Source organism: Sus scrofa, chromosome 10 (assembly GCF_054392235.1).
Source record: "Sus scrofa isolate SSC_HxYL_T2T_F1_AM1 chromosome 10, Sscrofa_HxYL_maternal_Yorkshire_Landrace_v2.0, whole genome shotgun sequence".
Lineage (NCBI taxonomy): Eukaryota > Metazoa > Chordata > Mammalia > Artiodactyla > Suidae > Sus > Sus scrofa.
Genome location: NC_139392.1, coordinates 56,618,359 through 56,636,974, shown reverse-complemented (window position 1 = coordinate 56,636,974; position 18,616 = coordinate 56,618,359). Strand labels below are relative to the sequence as shown.

Here is an 18,616-nt window from a genome sequence, read left to right as displayed (position 1 = left end):
CTAAATGTGATTTCCAGGGCCTGAAGAGCCCAGAGCCTGTCACCTCTGAGGAGTGGCTGCCAGGGCTGCTCTACTTCCATTGGAGGCACCCAGGGATGTTTGACACTCTTCCTGCCCGTTGCCTAGCAACCCCTGCAGCATTGATTATGCATGCTAAGAAATAGCAGCTCTTGTCCTTCCTTCTCTAGATGGAGCTGACTGGTTTGAAATCTGAGGGTTTGCATTCAGACTGACAGATGTCAGGTTCCTATAAATTCTGGTGTCGCCTGCCTCAAATGATTTAAGACTTGAGGGATCCATAGAAAGCAGTTTAAGATGGAAGAGATCCTAAGGCCTGGGCAGGCCGTTCCCAGGAGTAAAGGGACTGAGCAGGTCTCTCGCATTGGAGTATCTGCTTGTTTGCTTCCAACTGGATTGCTCTTTCCTCGATCTTTCTGGATGCCCTTTATTTTTTGGTGAAATGGATTTGTCCCCTTCCATTGAATTACAGCTGAAGAACCATAGAGAGGAAGAGAAGCAGAGAAACCAGTCTTTGATCAAAATGAGTTCCTTTATCTTTAAGTAACTCAATTGCCAAGGAAACATTTCATCGCAGTTTCCCTGCATCAGCTATGGATGCATTAATTATTTTTGGCTCTATCCAACCTGCATTTCCATAGCTACTATCCCTCCACCACTTCCTTGTACCCTGAACGTACCCTGATTTGGGTTTTTTTTTTTACATATAGCCACAAGTGGGCTTTGTAGGATTCAGGACCTCTCTTCCTCCTCTCCCCTAACTCAGGTATATTTCTAGAAATGTAAAATGTTGAGCATAAGAGAGACCTTAGGAATCATATCTATGTCCTACATCTCATGTTTTATAGATGACAAAACGAGGTCCAGGGAAGTCGGGTGACTTCCTCAAGGTGCAAGTTAAAGCACATCAGAGAGGCAGCACAGGAAGACTTGGCTAGATGAGAGATGGTGACATCTGAGTTCAGCAGGCACTTTCTCTAGCGTCTCCTTAGGGCTTTCATTACTTTTCGTGTTTCGGAATATTTGCTCGTCAACAGAGGAAATGGTGATGACTTCTCCACCGAGGGTTTTGGCAGAGTTGGCTAAAACCCTGTGAGCCAGCCCAGTATGGCATCCAATACACCGTGGCCATCTCTGTGCATGGAGAGGCTCAGCCCAGCCTCTGGGTCCACAGAGTTCCCACCTATCTGTCAGCTCTTTGCTCAGGCTGCTCCTCTCCAAGGAACCCTCCCCCTCGGCTCCCCTGTTTAGGTCACAGCTCTCGGTTCCATGTAATTAAGGCATCTGTGCTTGCCCTTTAGCGTTTGTCAGGGTTGTTCCTTATACATGGATTCCTCAGTGTATTTAATGAATGACATGAATGTCTCTCTTCTCCATCAGAGTGACATATTCTTGAGGGTGGGTACCATACCTTTAAGGACATTGCCTAATGTGTAGCAACAGACAATAAATGTTTGTTGGATGGATGGATGGATGATTGAAAGAGTAGCCTTTTGAAAAAAGTGAAAGTTGGCAATTGGCATTTCTAGGTAAGAAAATTATTTGATGAGCTATTGATAGTCATAGAATTGTATAGCTGAGAGAAATCATAAAGAGTTCCCGTTTGGGCTCATTAGAAACAAACCCGTCTAATATCCATGAGAATGCAGGTTCGATTCCTGGCCTCACTGAGTGGGTTAAGGATTGAGCATTTCTGTGAGCTGTAGTGTAGGTGGCCATTGTGGCTCAGATCTGGAGCTGCTGTGACTGTGGCATAGGCTGGCAGCTGTAGCTCAAGTTCAACCCCTAGCCTGGGAAATTCCATATGCCACGGGTGTGGCTCTGAAAAGCAATGTATATGTATACACACACACACACACACACATACATACATATATAATGAGAAATCTTTTTAGAAATGATTGAATCGCTATGCAGATATATAGAGCTATTATTGAAATTCCTTAGCTTAACTCGTACATTTTCCAATGAGGTAACAGACATGGGACCCAGAGAGGATAAATGACCCATCCAAAACTTCATCCCTTGAGCAAGGTCACTGAATATCAGACCTCAAACTAAAACTCCGACCTCCTCACCAGCCCCACGCTTGCTGTGCACATTTTCACCTATCAAGTTTTACAGATGCCCTGATAAACCAAAAACTGAGGAAATTCAACATAATGCCACTTATCAAGTAATACAAAGGAGCATGTCATTGTGCTTATTTATATGGAATGATGAGAGAGATTTTCCCATTTTCCTGAATAGAAATGTAATTCAAGAGACCAGGTGGAAACAAGGAAAATGATTCTGGAGTGAGTGCTTTGGACTTGGGGGAATACGAGTCCAATATCATAATTGCCTTTGGTCATAAGAAGAGGGTAATGTCCATTGGAAACCCAACTCAAGCTGGCTTATGCAGAAAAAGGGAATTTATTTGCCCAAGCTACTGGTAAACCTTGCTGCTGCTGCCACTGTCCTGGCTTCAGACCCTGCTAGTTCCAGGGCAGCGGCAATTCCCTCCCTCTCTCTCCCCCTCTCTCTCCCCATCTCTCTCCATCCCTTGGCTCTGCTTTCTTCTCTGCTGACTGCATTCTCAGACAGGTTCTTCCCACACTACACTAAAGACCTGGCAGCACTGGCCCTGGACCTAGATGCTGTCATCCTGCAAACCCGGAGAGAGCTCCTCCTTCTCAACAATTATGGTGAAGTCAAAGGACCAGCTCCTATTGGCTTGTCTTGAGTTGTGTCACCAGGCCCTCCAGCCAAGGGAATAGGATATGTTGATTATCCAGACACATGCATATCCCTGCAAATGGAAAATGAGGCCAGTTCTACCCACACACAGGGACAGGGTGGAGGGCACTAGTTCCCTGAAAGAATATTAGAAGTACAGTGGCCAAAAGAAGAGGGAAAGAGGAGTTCCTGTCGTGGTTCAGTGGTTAGCGAACCCGACTAGCATCCATGAGGATGTGGGTTTGATCCCTGGCCTTGCTCAGTGGGTTAAGGACCTGGCGTTGCCGTGAGCTGTGGTGTAGGTCACAGATGTGGCTCGGATGGGGCGTTGCTGTGGCTGTGGTGTAGCCAGCAGCTAGAGCTCCAATTGGACCCCTAGCCTGGGAACCTCCATATGTCATGAGTGCAGCCCTTAAAAAACAGGGGGAAAGGGATTTGATAGGACACAGGGAAAGATGGCCAGCTCAGGTAGGACCTGCAGGACTGACCACCTCACTGTGAGTGGAGCAGCTGGGATCTGGAAGCTCACTAGGGTCTGAGGTAGCCCTTTTGATGGTCCCTTTGTCATCCTCTCTCAGGAGGTATCAGGGCTCTCCTCCAGGCCCCTGCTGGGATGGCGCAGCTGTCTCTTCCCTCCACTGCTCGCTGGTGGGGGGCTGCTACTTCCTGCCAGCTGCTGCTCCCCCGGTCTCCATCACTCACCTTCAGGCTCCTTAAGAAGGAAATTCCATGTGTCCAGTTACTTCACTCAGTGTTCATATCAGGCACCTGCTGGTGGTCCCAGCATCCACGGTGGTCACATGGCACAAAGGAGGCCACTCTTGGGCAGGAAGCATCTGGAGCCAGTTGTCTCAGAGTATGTGGAAGGGTCGTAGAAGAGCTCGAAAAGGAAAGCTTCTCCTCCTGTTCTGGAACAAAAAACAATTAATAGATGAGAAAGAGCCTCAAGAGTTCATCGATTTGAGTGCTCTATCCCAGCAAGTTCATTTCTAAGACAGATGACTATTTTCTTTCCTTCCTTCCCTTCCTCCCTCCCTCTCTCCTTCTCCCCCTCCCTTCCTCCCTTCCTTTCCTCCTTCCTTCTTTTCTTTCTTCCCTATTTCCTTCCTTCATCAGCCGTCACACCTTGATTAATTGTGAAGTCCCTCAGCCATCCCTTCCTTTTCCTATGATTTCTCCATTTATGTGGTCCATGAAATCCCTGTTCCCACAAAATAGAAATTGTGTTGATGAGGCTAGTGTATTTAAGGGAGCGTTTGTCAGTGTTGCCCTAAAAAAATAGTTTGTTTTCCTCAACAGAACATAATGGTGCACAAAGCACTATTGATTCCATCTCTGCATGTCTCTGGGCACAGAAATTGGAGAACATTTAACAGTGGCTTGTTAAAAGGTTTAATCATCTTTACTCTCTGAACATTGCTTAATAGATTTCTATTGTTCTTTAGTAGAAGAGCATTCTTTCCTGACGTGTGTGTGTGTGTGTGTGTGTGTGTGTGTGTACTCATGCACACTTACATGTGCTGTAGGATGCACAGTAACATTTTCCTTGTAAGAGTCCCCCTGAGTGCTCGAGTCCCTGAGGCCCTAGTTATAAAGTTGCTCCATCAATGACCTTTTCCCAGTGACTTCAGCTTTTAAGCTTTGAAGGTAGATCTGGTTTTTGTCTTATTAATTTGTCTCCTTAACCCCTTCCCCCCCCTGGTTTTTCTCCAGTTTATCTACATCTTTTCCAAAATGCTAAAACCGAACTCTACATTTTATTCTAATGAGGACTCTTCTGATTCCAAGCATAGCTGAAGTATTCATCTCACTTCTCTGAATCTCCAGAACATACACATTGTGGTGGATGGGCTGCTTTTTAATTGACCTTCCCATAATAGCCCAACTCACCATCAAGTCATGATCAACTATGATCCACCAGCTCCTTTATATCTAGTGGGATCGTCTCAGATAATTGCGTGTTGGTGCGTGTACATTGCAGTTCTCCATACTGGAGGCCAACTTCTAATTCACTCTTCTGAGTCCATATTTCTCTAGGATGACAGTTGCTATGAATTCGTTTCCTGTCTTTCAAAGACTTAGCATTTTTTACATGCAGCTTGGTGTAATATGCATGCACAAACCATCAATTTTATCCTCCAAATGATTGCAGGTATTTTCAAGTATGTGAATTAGACATGAGCCTCATGGGAGTTCCCGTCGTGGCTCAGTGGTTAACGAATCTGACTAGGAACCATGAGGTTGCGGGGTTCGGTCCCTGCACTTGCTCAGTGGGTTGACAATCCGGCGTTGCCGTGAGCTGTGGTGTAGGTTGCAGACGCGGCTCGGATCCCGCGTTGCTGTGGCTGTGGCGTAGGCTGGTGGCTACAGCTCTGATTGGACCCCTAGCCTGGGAACCTCCATATGCCGCGGGAGCGGTCCAAGAAATAGCAAAAAGACAAAAAAACAAAAAAACAAAACAAAACAAAAAAAACGAGCCTCATGTTTCCCATTGGATAGTTAACATGTTAGATGTGGAACCATAAAAGCATGGTTGTGAAAGTAAATAGAGCAGCAAACAACACACTGGCTGTGAATCTTCTATTTGAGGCTGTCACTTGGACTTCAAAGTCCTGGCCAAAGCCAGGTATGGATGACTGAGCTGATACTATGCACAGAGTGTGGTTTCTGGTGCAGTGAGCACTTTCTGAGTTGGTGGTCATTAGTATTTTCATACATTCATCTAATTAGCTTCTACATTTGTAGGAATATTGAGGAGCCACCTATTGCACTCTCCTTAGTCTCTAAGATTTTATTCCTATCAAGCTTTTCCTAGCTCTGAATTTATTAGGACATACTCCTCCAAAGTGCTCTTTTATAAGAATTTGATAGAAGCTTCCTCTACCTTTCTTTGGAGAAGCCGAAGAATTTTAAAAAATCACATAGCATTCTTGACTCTGTGACTTGGCTGACTCTAAAGTAATCATTGGCCATAAGGACCTTATAAAAAGGATGTCTGCTTTTATTCTCTTTCAGTTTAGCATTGTTTTTCAACATTCCCAAGAAGCAGGTTGACCCATTAGTAGCCTCCTAAGATGGCTTTTATAAAACAGATCTGTCCAAGAGAAATATAACATGAGCCACAAAAGGAAGCCACATTTGTGTTTAAAATTGCCTAGTCTGCACATTAAAAAAGAAAAAGGAAACAAATTAAAATTTTGTTAATGTATTTTATTTAACTCGACATATCTAAAGTATTATCCTTTCAACGTATCATTAATATAAAAATATTGAGGAAGTTCCCTGGTGGCCTAGAGGTTAAGGATTCAGTGTTGTCTCTACTTTGGCTCTGGTTCCATCTTTGGCCCAGGAACTTCTGCATGCCACATTTAAAAAAATAGACATAAAAATTTTGAGAGATTTTAGGCACACCAAGTTTTCCCAATCCGAAATCTGTATTTTACCCTTATAGCCCATCTCAATTTGGACCAGCTGGTATATCAAATGTTCACTAGCCACAGGTGGCTTGGGCCACCATATTGGACAGGGCAGGCCTAGGAGATTTCAGAGGCGTCAGCTGTCTGCATTAGCAACACATCTTGACCCAGAAGCACTGAGGCATGTTGACAACCATTCCCACTTGTCTTGGTTACCTCCTATGAGAGTTTACTCATGGCCCTCTAGGCTTTAAGCACAATGGTGTGCATTGGGCATCGTAAGGTTTTGCCATCATAATCTCTTCTTCTTTTTATAATCTTTCACGTCACTGTTTCTGTGCTCTCTAGAAAGCATGAGAAGAACACCTGATCGATATTTCACAAAGCACACTCTCTTCATTTTCCCTCGTGTCTCCTAAGCCACCTATACCTTGAAATGCACAATTTGTCACATTCCACAACATCCAGTCACACCAGTGATTTCAAATAAGCCCTCTTGCCTCTCCTACCAGCTTCCCATTAGCCTGAATATTATTCTGAAGCATGACATTCATCCTCCTTTTGTTTTTATTCTCTTTTACCATCACTAGTTTCTTTAGTTACGTGCTATGGTTTATTTCACGCTAATCCACTTTTCCAAGTGTAGACTCCGGGTAGCTACTAGCTGTAGCTCTGGATAAGACCTCTCCCTTGAGAAGGCCTTTGGAAAGGATGGCAGCTTTGGAGTGTCAGGAAATTCACCAGGAAGAAGAGGAAGTGAAGCTACAGAGCAGACACCAGGAGTAAGAAAATAGCAGTGCCCAATGATGGGGCAAATATGCCTGTCAAAGTGAAACTGAAGTGGAGGGAATCGGCAGAGAAGGAAGCTGCCACCTCATGTCCATTGCCAGGGGACTCAGGGACTGGGCCAAGCCTCCCTGAATTGAGGAAAATGACAATCAGCCATGGTGTTCAAACACAGAGGAACTTTATAACTGGGCTTGAGAGCAGGATTTTTCCAGCTTCTGATTGCTCTCTGGCTATGGTTCTGCCCTTAGAAACATTCCGTCCTTGGAGTGCCAAATTCAGAAGATGATTTTGCCCAACTTGTTACTGCCATATTTTCGGAATCGCTCAAAATAGAACTGAATCAAAATTGAGAAAAAGAACTCAACATGTCAAAATGGGTGGGCCCCTCGGATGAGGCCAGGTTTGTGAAATGCATTTGTCCCACAAATTGTGAAGTTGCCTCTCTTAAATTCGGAAATGTTACCGAAGCACAGCTTTTGACATTACAGTCTCCTCCTGCAGGTTTTGCTTTGGGGAAATGGAAATCGGGGATGGTTGCTATTCTTTCAGTTTGGTGTCTCCCCCCAAAGAAAATCCTCTCTTCTCTCCCGCTCTACCCCTCTACCCTGCTGGCTGACATTTCCACTCCCCCAACACACACACACACACACACACACACAGAGTCTAGCATTCTTGAATCAACCCACATAGCTGAAACCCAAGAAAAATTTTTACATGCAGAATTTGTCCGTGACTTATGACAATGACCTGCAAGACTCAAGTGACTTCTCCAGCTCGTTTAAGGCCTTAGAAATAAGTTAGCTGAGTAGCTGAGAGCAGCTTCTGAGTAAAAACTCTGGATCTCTGGGAGTTCCCGTTGTGGTTCAGCCTGTTAAGAACCTGCCTAGCATCTATGAGGATTCAGGTTTGATTCCTGGCCTCCCTCAGTTGGGTCAAGGATCCAGCGTTGCCATGAGCTGTGGTGTAGATGGCAGACACGGCTTGACTACTGCATTGCTGTGACTGTGGTGTAGGCTCGCAGCTGTAGCGCTGATTCAACCTCTAGCCAGGAATTTCCAAAAATATGCTGCAGGTGCAGCTCTAAAGAGGGAAAGAAAAAAAAAAAAAGGCTGGATCTCTGAGAACACTCTGCAGGCTTCAGGGAATTTGGGGAGGGAAAGAGTGGCAGCCTCAGAAGCACTGCTTCTTTCCTGCCTCAGGCTGGCCCCGTGCCTTAACCATGCATCTTTTGGCCTTTTTGGATCCTAGTGTAAGCAAACTGAATGTGACCTGGTTGCAGCTGCAAATTCAAATTGCTCAAAGATCAGCTTCTGCCAGGGACCCCAGGAGGCATCTCAACTTAGGCCCCTTCATCCTCCCAGGGTCCCTGTGAGGTAGACAGGGACCCTATTACCCTAACCCTGCAGAAGAGGAAACCAGGGTTCAGAGAGGTTCAGAGCGGAGCTGGGGTTTGAACCCAGATCTTCAGAGTTATCTCCTCCCCCTTGGGGTACCAGCAGTGTGAGGATCTGCCTTTTGACTGCAAGGAGAGCGCAGATGCGGGGGGCCAGCTGTCCAGGCAGCACACGTTGAGCAGACTTTCCCTCAGCCCTGCGTTCCCGCACCTGCTTGCTCTTCCTGGCCCTTCCTTCACTTTTGTTCCTTACTTGGCTCCAGGCTCTGTCTTTTCAGATGTGCCTTCCCTTTTCATTCCTCTCCAGTGGTCTTAGGGCTCTAGTTTGCACAGACCTCGTGGGTCAGGGCTTCTTTGAGTTGCACGAGGCTGGGAGAGGCAGCCAGTGAGAAACAGGTGAACAGAGACCATTTCTGCTGTCAAAGGCCATAGGGAAGACAGACACGAAGTCAAAATCATAATGAATGTCCGGGTGTGAGAAACTCTCTGTTGTGTTTGTTTTGCCCTGAGCCCAAAGGGTAAGACCCAGCTGATGACAACTTCCATCCCTCCATGTCACCTCAGCTACTGTTTTTTCACTTAGAAGCTCAGCACAACAAAATAGTGGGGGAATTAAAACAACAACAACAACAGCAAACGCCTAAGAGTACATCTCTGGATAAAAGCAACCTAAACGAATCGCCAAGATAAGTGTTTCACTCCTTCAACGCAACAGCGAGGAGAGGAGTTTAGGTTGAATGGGTACAAGCCCAGTTTCCTGAGCTGCAAGAGAACAGAGCCCTAGACCCCAGGTTTTTGGCCATGGCTCATTTTGTTACTAAGAAATGTGTGAGAGTTACATTGTGGCTCAGTAGTTACGAACCCAACTAGTATGCATGAGGATGCAGGTTCGATCCCTGGCCTCGCTCAGTGGATTAAGGATCTGGAGTTGCTGTGAGCTGTGGTGTGGGTCACAGACATGTCTTGGATCTGGCATTGCTGTGGCTATGGTGTAGGCCTTGCTGTGGCTGTGGTATAGGCTGGCAGCTGCAGCCCTAATTGGACCCCTAGCCTGGAAACTTCCATACATTTGCTGTACGTGCAGCCCTGAAAAAGACCAAAAAGAAGTATTTGGTTTCCATGGCAAAGGTCCCATCAAAGCTTTATGGTTTCCCTGAGCACCGACTGGCCCAAATCTGCTCATTTTTCAAAGCAGAACTAATGGCGCTTTTAAGGGCACTTCTCAGAAGGCTCTATTCGAAAGTGGGAACAGTGAACCCCATTACTAGACCCTTTTTGGGAGTAGTATTTCCAGACTTTCCAGAATGAGGCATAAGAAACAACTGCCTCTAGCTTTCCTGTCTCAGGTCAGGTCATTGAGGAGAAAGCTTCAAATCCTGCTAAAGGCAGTGTGTGAAAATCCTGGTCTCCATAAAGGTTGTAGCAGAAAAGATGTTTGGGATCTTGCAGCGACTAATGTTTCCTGTTGCTGGCATGGGGCGGGCCTGGCATATTCATTGATGCCTGAGTGGAGAGCAGTCTTAGGCGGGGTTCATTGCATATTGCAAGCTCATCCTCTGGAAACACAATGACAAACGACCTGGATCCCCTGAGAATGAAGGACTTGCTCCCCGAGTTGCTGGGAAAGCTGCAACAGACAGTCCTCCACTGCCAGCAAACCGTAGGGGCTCAGCAAGTCCACTCAAGCTCACACTCCCTTCCTGGGGCAGCCCCCATCCCATGACTGATGGTTAAGGGGCTAGAAAAGCCCAGCCCCTTTGGCCCAACTCAAGACAACTCTGAAGGCTCCTCCTCTAGGACAGATGAGGCATCTGTCGACAGCATCAAGCTCAGGTTCACCCTCCGCCCAACCCCTCCCACAGGTGCTAATCCCAAGAGCATATCTTGACAAAGGTCCTGCCTGCCAGTCTCCATCTCAGAGTCTGCTACCCCGGGAATTTGACCTGTGGCATGTCCCGAGGTCTCTAAGTGGTCCATTGCCACAGGGAGGGACCATTAGGGACCTGGCAATGTTCTTGGACATTGGACACTGTATTGACCTTGCACTCAGCACCCATCTCGTGGGTGACAGTGTTTTGTGCTTTCATTCTATTCCAGGCTCCAATTAAAGTGGCTGTGAGTGTTCATATATGCCATCTAATTTGTGTGTGTGTGTGTGTGTATGTGTGTGTCTTTTTAGGGCCACTCCTGTGGCATATGGAAGTTCCCAGGCTAGGGACTGAATAGGAGCCACAGCTGCCTGCACATGCCACAGCCAATGCGGGATCTGAGCCACATCTGCGACCTACACCACAGCTTGAGGCAACACCAGATCCTTAACCCACTGAGGCCAAGGATGGACCCCACATCCTCACATACACAATGTCAGGTTCTTAACCCACTGAACCACAATGGGAATTCTAGAAGTCTAAGTTTTTAAGACAGGCATGTCGAGGCTGGACAAAGATGCAGGGGAGCTGGTTCATTCCAAACATTGTGTTTTAAGCTTGAATTATAATGACCTAATTGTGTATATGACTTCTCTCCCTATTTGCCCACTGGTGTCTAAGTGATCCACGATCTGGATCAGTGTTTTCCTGATGCCACCACGCCTTTGATCAGTGGCTGGCACAGGACAGGCACTCAGTACACTGTGTGGCATCCACAAAGACCAGCTGACCCTGCTATGATGCCCTGCGATGTGGGTGGCCGAGTGGATTGAGCAGACAACTAGAGGCACCAGACCCTGGCTGGCACACTGCTGGACCTCACCTTCCTGAGCTGGCTGGCAGGGCCATCTCCTGAGCCAGCAGTGTGTGGGGGTGCAAGGTGGGGGAGGCTTTGGGAAGGGCTTCCTAATAAAGACAGGCAAAGCCATCATTGTCAAAGCTGCAAGGTGGGCACATGAGCATTCATCACTCTCTCCTCTCTACTGAATATTTCCATAATAGAAAGCTTTACAAAGTTGACATGAGCAGAGGTGAGGTACACAGAACATCCAAGAAAGCACAACAGGCACCCACATGGGAGAGACATCCAAGGGAATAACTGAGACCGGACCAGGGTTAAAAAGGATGAAAATGATAAAAAGTTCACCTCCGCCACTTAATGAGAGAACATCTGTGCAAATGCTCAGATTTGAACTCTAAAGCTTTGCACACTCAGAAGGAACTCCTCCTCTGTTATTCATACATACTCATATTTCCTCAGGAATTAGACCCCTTTTTCTTTTCTTTTCTTTTTTTGTCTTTTTGTCTTTTTTTCTAGGGCTGCACCCATAGCATATGGAGGTTCCCAGGCTGGGGGTCCAATCGGAGCTGTAGCCGCTGGCCTATACCACATCCATGACAATGCGGGATCTGAGCCATGTCTGCGACCTACACCACAGCTCACAGCAATGCCGGATCCTTAACCCACTGAGTGAGGCCAGGGATTGAACCCGCATCCTCATGGGTCCTAGTCGGATTCATTAACCACTGAGCCCCAATGGGAACTCCTGGACCCCTTTGTCAGTCTTTAGTGTGACACACATGATGAATTTCCTTCCCATCCAGGAACCTCAAAGCCCACTGAAGGAATTCCTTCTCGACGTGACTTGCCTTTCACGCCCTCAATGTAAGATATGTTGCTTTTCTCCCCTCTCTGCCCCTCGTCCCCAGACGCTGAAGGATGCCAGTGACAACGCCCGCAAGGACTTCCACCGCGAGGCTGAGCTGCTCACCAACCTCCAGCACGAGCACATCGTCAAGTTCTATGGCGTCTGCGTGGAGGACGACCCGCTCATCATGGTCTTTGAGTACATGAAGCACGGGGACCTCAACAAGTTCCTCAGGTACACGGAGTGCCAGGGACCAGGTGGGCGGTGGGCTCCAGGCAGCCTGAGGCTGAGGATGGAGGGTCCCTGGGAAGGACCAAGGGGCCCCCGGATCTTTCTCTGAAACAGCCTGTCCCAGGGACAACACCGCCACTGGCCACGGAGGCAGAACCTGAGGCCACTTTGTGGCTCCTTTTCCTTAATCAACGATCTTGACCTGATGCAATACCAATGATTCCACTCCATTCCACCTGTGTCTCCTGAGCGTTGGCTCCTCACATGGTATAAGACACGGACACTTAAGATGGGCCTCAGGGTCTGTAGGAGTTTGCAGGTGGATGAAGGAAGACTGATCTGGGGGCAGAAGAAACAGGAGGAGCTCAGACACCGAGCTGTTGCAGGGAAAGTCTCAGTCTGGCGAGAGTGGAGAGTCTGGAGATGCTGGACAATGTAAGAAATAGGGTCGATGGAAGGTAGATAAGAGGATAGAAGGAGGCACAGGGAGTTCCCATCGTGGCTCAGTGGTTAAAGAACCCGACTAATAACCATGAGGTTGCAGGTTCAATCCCTGGCCTTGCTCAGTGGGTTAAGGATCCAATTGGACCCTCAGCCTGGAACCCTCCATGTGCCGTGGGTGTGGCCCTCAAAAGACAAAGGACACACACACACACAAAAGAAGGAGGCACAGCTGGAAAATCTAGTCTTTATTCTGAGGACAGAAAGGAGAACCAGGAGGTCAGGAGGTGAAAGGCTTGAATGCAAAGGACAGAATCCTGAATCAAAAGAGCAAATCATCTAGAAGGAAGGAGGAAAACGACACTGGACAGGGTCGTTGAGGGCTCAGGACGGGGGCTCTTATTGCATTTCTGAGGTCAGGAAAAGATGGCCAGCTTCAACTGGAGGGGTTTTGTGGCCAGCGAGGGTCGCTGATAGGTGGCAAATCCAGGAAAAGGGAAACGTTGAATATAAAAGAGAGTCATTGGGCTGTTAAATAGGGCTGTCCATTGGATTTCTAGCTTTGGCCAAATCGGGTTCTCAGGAAGCCCCTTGCTTGGGTCACTGGGTTCAGGGGCCCAGGAGGGGCCACAAGATACAGCAAGTGAGAGACAGCTTGGACTGAGCTTCCCCCAAGGGACCCAAGCAGGTAAGGCTAAATAGGAAAGAGAAGCCAGATCTCCTGGTAGAACTGCTTTGAAGCAACGCGGATAATGCCCGAAGTGAACGGAATCTTGAGAAGACAGGATGTTCAGCTGAAGCTGAATCTCAGCTCAGGCACTTATTAGCTGAATGACCTTGGGCAAGTCTCATAGCGGTGCTGATGAGAATATCAAACCAGGAGGGTAGGCATGAGGGGCTGAATTCGAATAAGTAGAACACTCATAGCACAGGAGTGAGGGGGAAGTTGGCGACAGGCAGAAGCTTGAATTCTGTTAGGACTGATCTCTATGCCAGCTGCCTCTGTGAGAGACGTCGCAAGGATTGCTGAGTTTGATGAGATGGAGGAAATTGGTGATCACCTTGCTGGAGCCCACAGTGAGTGTTCGTATCCTGAACCCGCCAAGGGAGAGAAGATATGTGCCGATCCAGACACTCCTTGGCGAAGGAAACTAAGTGATGTGTTCATTCCCATTCTGCAGAGGCACCAGGGGCAGACACACATTTAAGGTCTCAAACAATGGAGAGAGTGAGAGGTCTCGATACGCAGGGCTGGAAGATCTGGCTTCTCCTTCCTATTCGGCCTCCCCTGCTTGGGTCCCTTGGGTGGGTTCCCAGCCCACTTTGCCTCAGTTTCCTTTGGGTCTGATTTAGATCCTTTTGAAGTCGTGTCGGGCTCTTACATGCTGTTTTCTTTCAAACATAACTAGTCTTCAAAAGATTAGCAAATTGCTGGCCATGACTTATTGATCCATAGTATGATTTAGGAGAAATAGGAAAGGGGTTCCTCCCTGGCCTCAGTTTTCCTCCCCTGTAGAATGGGTATAATAACATCCATATCAAGAACTAAGGTCAGGACTGTTGCCATGAGAGGTAATGTCTAGATGGTGTCCCCACAACCCTTCTTCTCTGACACATTTTCCTCTTCATTTTGGGCGAGGGATCTGTAATCCCAGGGAAGTGACACCTTTTGCATTAGAGCATCATCTAGACCGCTCGGTCCTCCTCCAGTTTCTGCGGGCACCGAAGAGGGCTTTCCACAGAAATTGACCACAGTAGCTACTGGAAGGTTCAGGAATTAAGGAATAAGGAATTGCACAGTTTAAAGAATAACTCAGTTGCAGACAGATGGCATCATATGGTTTGTAGCGTCTGGGTCACTTTGACCATCTCTAGCCTCATGAATCCACATGCGCAGGTGATAGGAGAGAGGACAATGGGAGCTTTCATACATTGTCTAAGGTGAAAGGAAGAAAAGCTGAATTTGGTTGAGGTCTAGCTGCTTTGAGGAAAATTAATTGCCCCTTGTCCCCATGTTCTAACCTATGTCCCTAATTAAGAAAGGTGCTATCTGGAGGTACTGTTGTGGCTCAATAGAAACGAATCTGACTAGTATTCATGAGCATGCAGATTTGATCCCTGGCCTCGCTCAGTGGGTTAAGGATCCAGCATTGCCATGAGCTGTGGTGTAGGTGGCGGATGTGGCTCAGATCTGATCCCTGGCCAGGGATGGTGGACAGTGTGGCAGGCCCTGAGGCCTCCAGCTTTCTGGTGTTGCAGAGAGCGAGGCGGGAGGATGGGGGCTTTGCACAGAGGTGGCCTTTTGCACTGCCCTCTAACTTGTCCTCTTTCCTGGAGTCTTTGCAACAGACTGATACTTAGAGGAGTCTGGGTTTCTGGGGCTCACATGAGGCTGCAGCAAGTCAAGGACTTATTTCACTCTTTGAACCGAACCTGTGAAGATTTCACTCTGGCCCCCATTCTCTGGGTGTTTCAGGATTTCCCATAATTTACATACACGTTTAGGTCCCTCTCCTGGTATTGAGGTCACATAAGAGCTTTGTGTCCTATGTTGAGTAAAAACATCATCCCTGCCTCTGCCCCCTCCGCGCTAGGAAGTGTTGGGTTTGGAGTAACCTTTGGTGAAGTGGATGAGGCTGGTCCTGAGAGTCTCGTCACAGGCCAGTCACAGAAAGAAATGCATGGAGGACGGCTCCTGTTTACCTCGCATCGCTCCATTTCATTGTCAAGTCAACTTTGTTTGCAAAACCTTTTCTCTGGTGTTCCAGTGAATGTCCACCACGTGCCAGCAAGGTCTCACCCCCCCATCACCCACCATCAGCAGGCTTATTAGGCAGATGCGGTCAATTCCCCCACTTTACTGAATGACGAAACAGGCCCTGAGACATCGGTAGCCCATCTGAGGTCGCAGCTAGCATGTTAGAAGGAGGTCCAGTTCAGTTCTAATAATCCAGAGCCTTGGCCACTGCACTGCCAGACTTTTTATTTTAGTGAGAGATGCTGAGGGAGAGCCTCCCCAAGGCTTTTCCTGTATCTTCCTCCAGGTGACAGTGAGCAGCAGGGGCTGTGGTTTGAATGGAGGTGACATAAATGTGTTAGGACTTTGCCTTGTGCAAAAACAGGAATGATTAAATGCAGATATTTAAAGATAACTTGTGGAGCTTCTGTCGTAGCTCAGCGGTTAGTGAACCCGACTAGCGACCACAAGGACACAGGTTCGATTCCTGGCCTTGCTCAGTGGGTTAAGGATCCAGTGTTGCCATGAGCCAGGGTATAGGTCGCAGATGTGGCGCAGATCCCGCATTGCTCTGGCTGTGGTGTATGCTGGTGGCTACAGCTCTGATTTGACTCCTAGCCTGGGAACCTATGCTGTGGGTGCAGCCCTAAAAAGGCAAAAAAAAAAAAAAAAAAGAGAGAGAGAGAGAGAGATAACTTGCAAAAAAAAAAAAGTGATAAAACGAACCTAAATGATAGCTCAACATAATACCCCTTTGGATTTCCAACTAATGGGGAAATTATAGACTGGACAATTAAAAGTTTTCCCCAGATCATGGCGATAGACACTGTCAGGACTGGGAAACAGCCCACCTCCTTGTCCAGTGCTTGGTCTCTGAAAATACGAGAATGAATATATGATGAGGGTGTGATTGGGGAACCACTGTGGCTGGAGCCGTGATGGGAGGGGCTGTGTGTCTACAGTTCTGAAAGCTCATCCAGGGTGGGGCTGGGAGAAGGGAGGGGGCCACACAGCCTGGATGTTCTTGGCTAACTCCAACCCTCTGATTTTCTTCTTTTCTTCGTTTTTAAAGTCTTTTTTTAAAGTATAGTTGATAGACTAGGTTGTGATCATTTCTGCTGAACAACAGAGTGATTCATTTATACCTGTACACCATCCATCCTTTTCCCACATAGATGATCGCAGAACATTGGGTCGAGTCCCCTGTGCTATACAGCAGGTCCCCGCTGACCAATCATTTCATATACCTCCATGTGCATATGCGAATCCCTTTTCGAAAAAGCACACAAACTCTGGAACCCTGTTGGTGGGGTCACCCACTTTATGATTTATTTAGAATCCTCTCTGTTTATGTCCTTCCAACTGTCTTGTTTGCCTTTGAGGAGGGAGAAGCACAGCCGCAAAGGGCACCTTTACTCCTTGCCCTGCAGCACCCCCTTAGGTCGTCAGGTACAATGACTCCAATCTTGCCTCCCTAAGCCCAGTTCTGGGTGGGGAATGCTGGGGCCAATGATGGCTTCCTAAGACTGGGACCCTCCCTCCCTGAAGAACAGGCCAGGCTTAAGATGTCTTACGTTGTCACACAGCCAGGAAAAGTCTGGGTGTGTAAGATAGGAGATAAAGAAGATATAAAACACCATACTTCACCACTCCGCTTCGTAATGTAGGGAATAAAACTTGCCCCAGTAAAAGAATAAATGTGTTGTGATTCAAAAGAGCTCTCTGGCCGGGTGGCCAGTGCACGTGTTGAGCTGGAGGGCAGGGACGTGGCGGGGCTGAAGCAGATGGTACTTTTCACTGGGAGCGAGGATCCAAGGCAAGGATGCCCCGTGATGAGGCTGAGTTGGACTTGGGAATAATAAGGGCAGTTGAAACCAAGTCAGGCTACAGAGCAGGTGGAATGGAGAGACCAGAGTTGCAGTCTGGAGGGACTTACCTGGGTGGGTGAGGGTGGGGTCCCACTGGGAAGCTGTGCCTCCATCGTGCCAGGAGAGCGAAACTCTCCCCCAGTGTATTATTTCGATTTGGGTGTTTTTTGTATTATTTTCTTTTCTTTTCTTAGTTAAAGTATAGTGGTTTTTTTTGCTTTTGTTTTTGTTTTTGTTTGGCTCCAGCCACCCACTGCTTTTCAGGGTCCTGGGGGTCTAGCCACTGCCTGACCCCAACATAGTTCAATAAACCTGTCTGTGTGTTGAGGGGGGCTCCATTCAGGCCCACAGGGCCCTGGGAATGCCAGAATTTCTGGGAAATGAAGCCCAGGTGCTCTGGAGGCTTTTGAGGTAACACTGGGCTGGGAGCATCCTTCCTTTTGCCAAGTCAGGCAGCCTCTTCCCACACCAGCGCTGATGTGGGACAGAGCTTCCCTCTCCCTGGAGGCAAAGAGCAGAGGCTCCAGCAATGCCCTCTGTGTCCTTCCCCAGGGCACACGGACCTGATGCCGTGCTGATGGCCGAAGGCAACCCGCCGACGGAGCTGACACAGTCACAGATGCTGCACATCGCCCAGCAGATCGCCGCGGGCATGGTCTATCTGGCGTCCCAGCATTTTGTGCACCGAGACCTGGCCACCCGGAACTGCCTGGTGGGTGAGAACCTCCTGGTGAAGATCGGGGACTTTGGCATGTCCCGGGACGTGTATAGCACTGACTACTACCGGGTGAGTACTGGGTCGCACCTGCCAGCGGACCCCAGGACCCTGAGGGGCTTACACAATAGAAATTGATTTTGTCACAGTTCTGGAGGCTAGAAGTCCAAGATCAAGAGGCTGGTGAGGCTGGTTTCTTCTAAGGCTTCTCTGCTTGGCTCACAAATACCCACCCAGTGGGTCCTCGCATCCTCCTTTCTCTATGCACACGCATCCCTCAGGTCTCTCTCGTGTCTAATTTCCTCATCTTGTAAGAACACCAGTCCGACTGGATGAGAGCCCAAAGTGACTAACAACCTCATTTCAGCTTAATCACCTCTGTAAAGGCCCTATCTCCAAGTGCGGGTGTATTCTGGGATACTAGGGGTTAGGGCTTCTACATATAAATGTGGGGTTGGGTGGATCCCACACCATCCCGCTCTTTCCAGAGCTCTGTGTGATATTTCCAAGAGAAGAGTTCGCAGCATGGGAGTTCTGCCAGGGGAACCTGGGGTCTTAGGGAAATTCCTGGAGGGCATGAGGTTAAAGGATTTTGAGGTTTGGACTGGATTCTGTGAAATTCTGCCTGGAGCCTTTGTTGGAGGCTTGACCTAATCACGTAAATAATTCGAGTACACTGAGACCTTGGAAGTTCCCGCTCAGAACACTCTTGG

The 18,616-nt window shown here is 48.0% G+C and overlaps 1 protein-coding gene across 4 annotated transcripts in view; it reads left to right on the top strand.

The window, feature by feature from the left end:
- NTRK2 (neurotrophic receptor tyrosine kinase 2) overlaps positions 1-18,616 on the top strand; it is a 394,884-nt gene that overhangs the window by 303,486 nt on the left and 72,782 nt on the right. For all 4 annotated transcript variants that reach the window (XM_021064645.2, XM_021064643.2, XM_084979791.1 and 1 more), the window contains 2 exons: positions 11,973-12,145; positions 17,741-17,975. In XM_021064645.2, the coding sequence (XP_020920304.1) occupies positions 11,973-12,145; positions 17,741-17,975 (408 nt within the window). The remainder of the gene's footprint in view (positions 1-11,972; positions 12,146-17,740; positions 17,976-18,616) is intronic.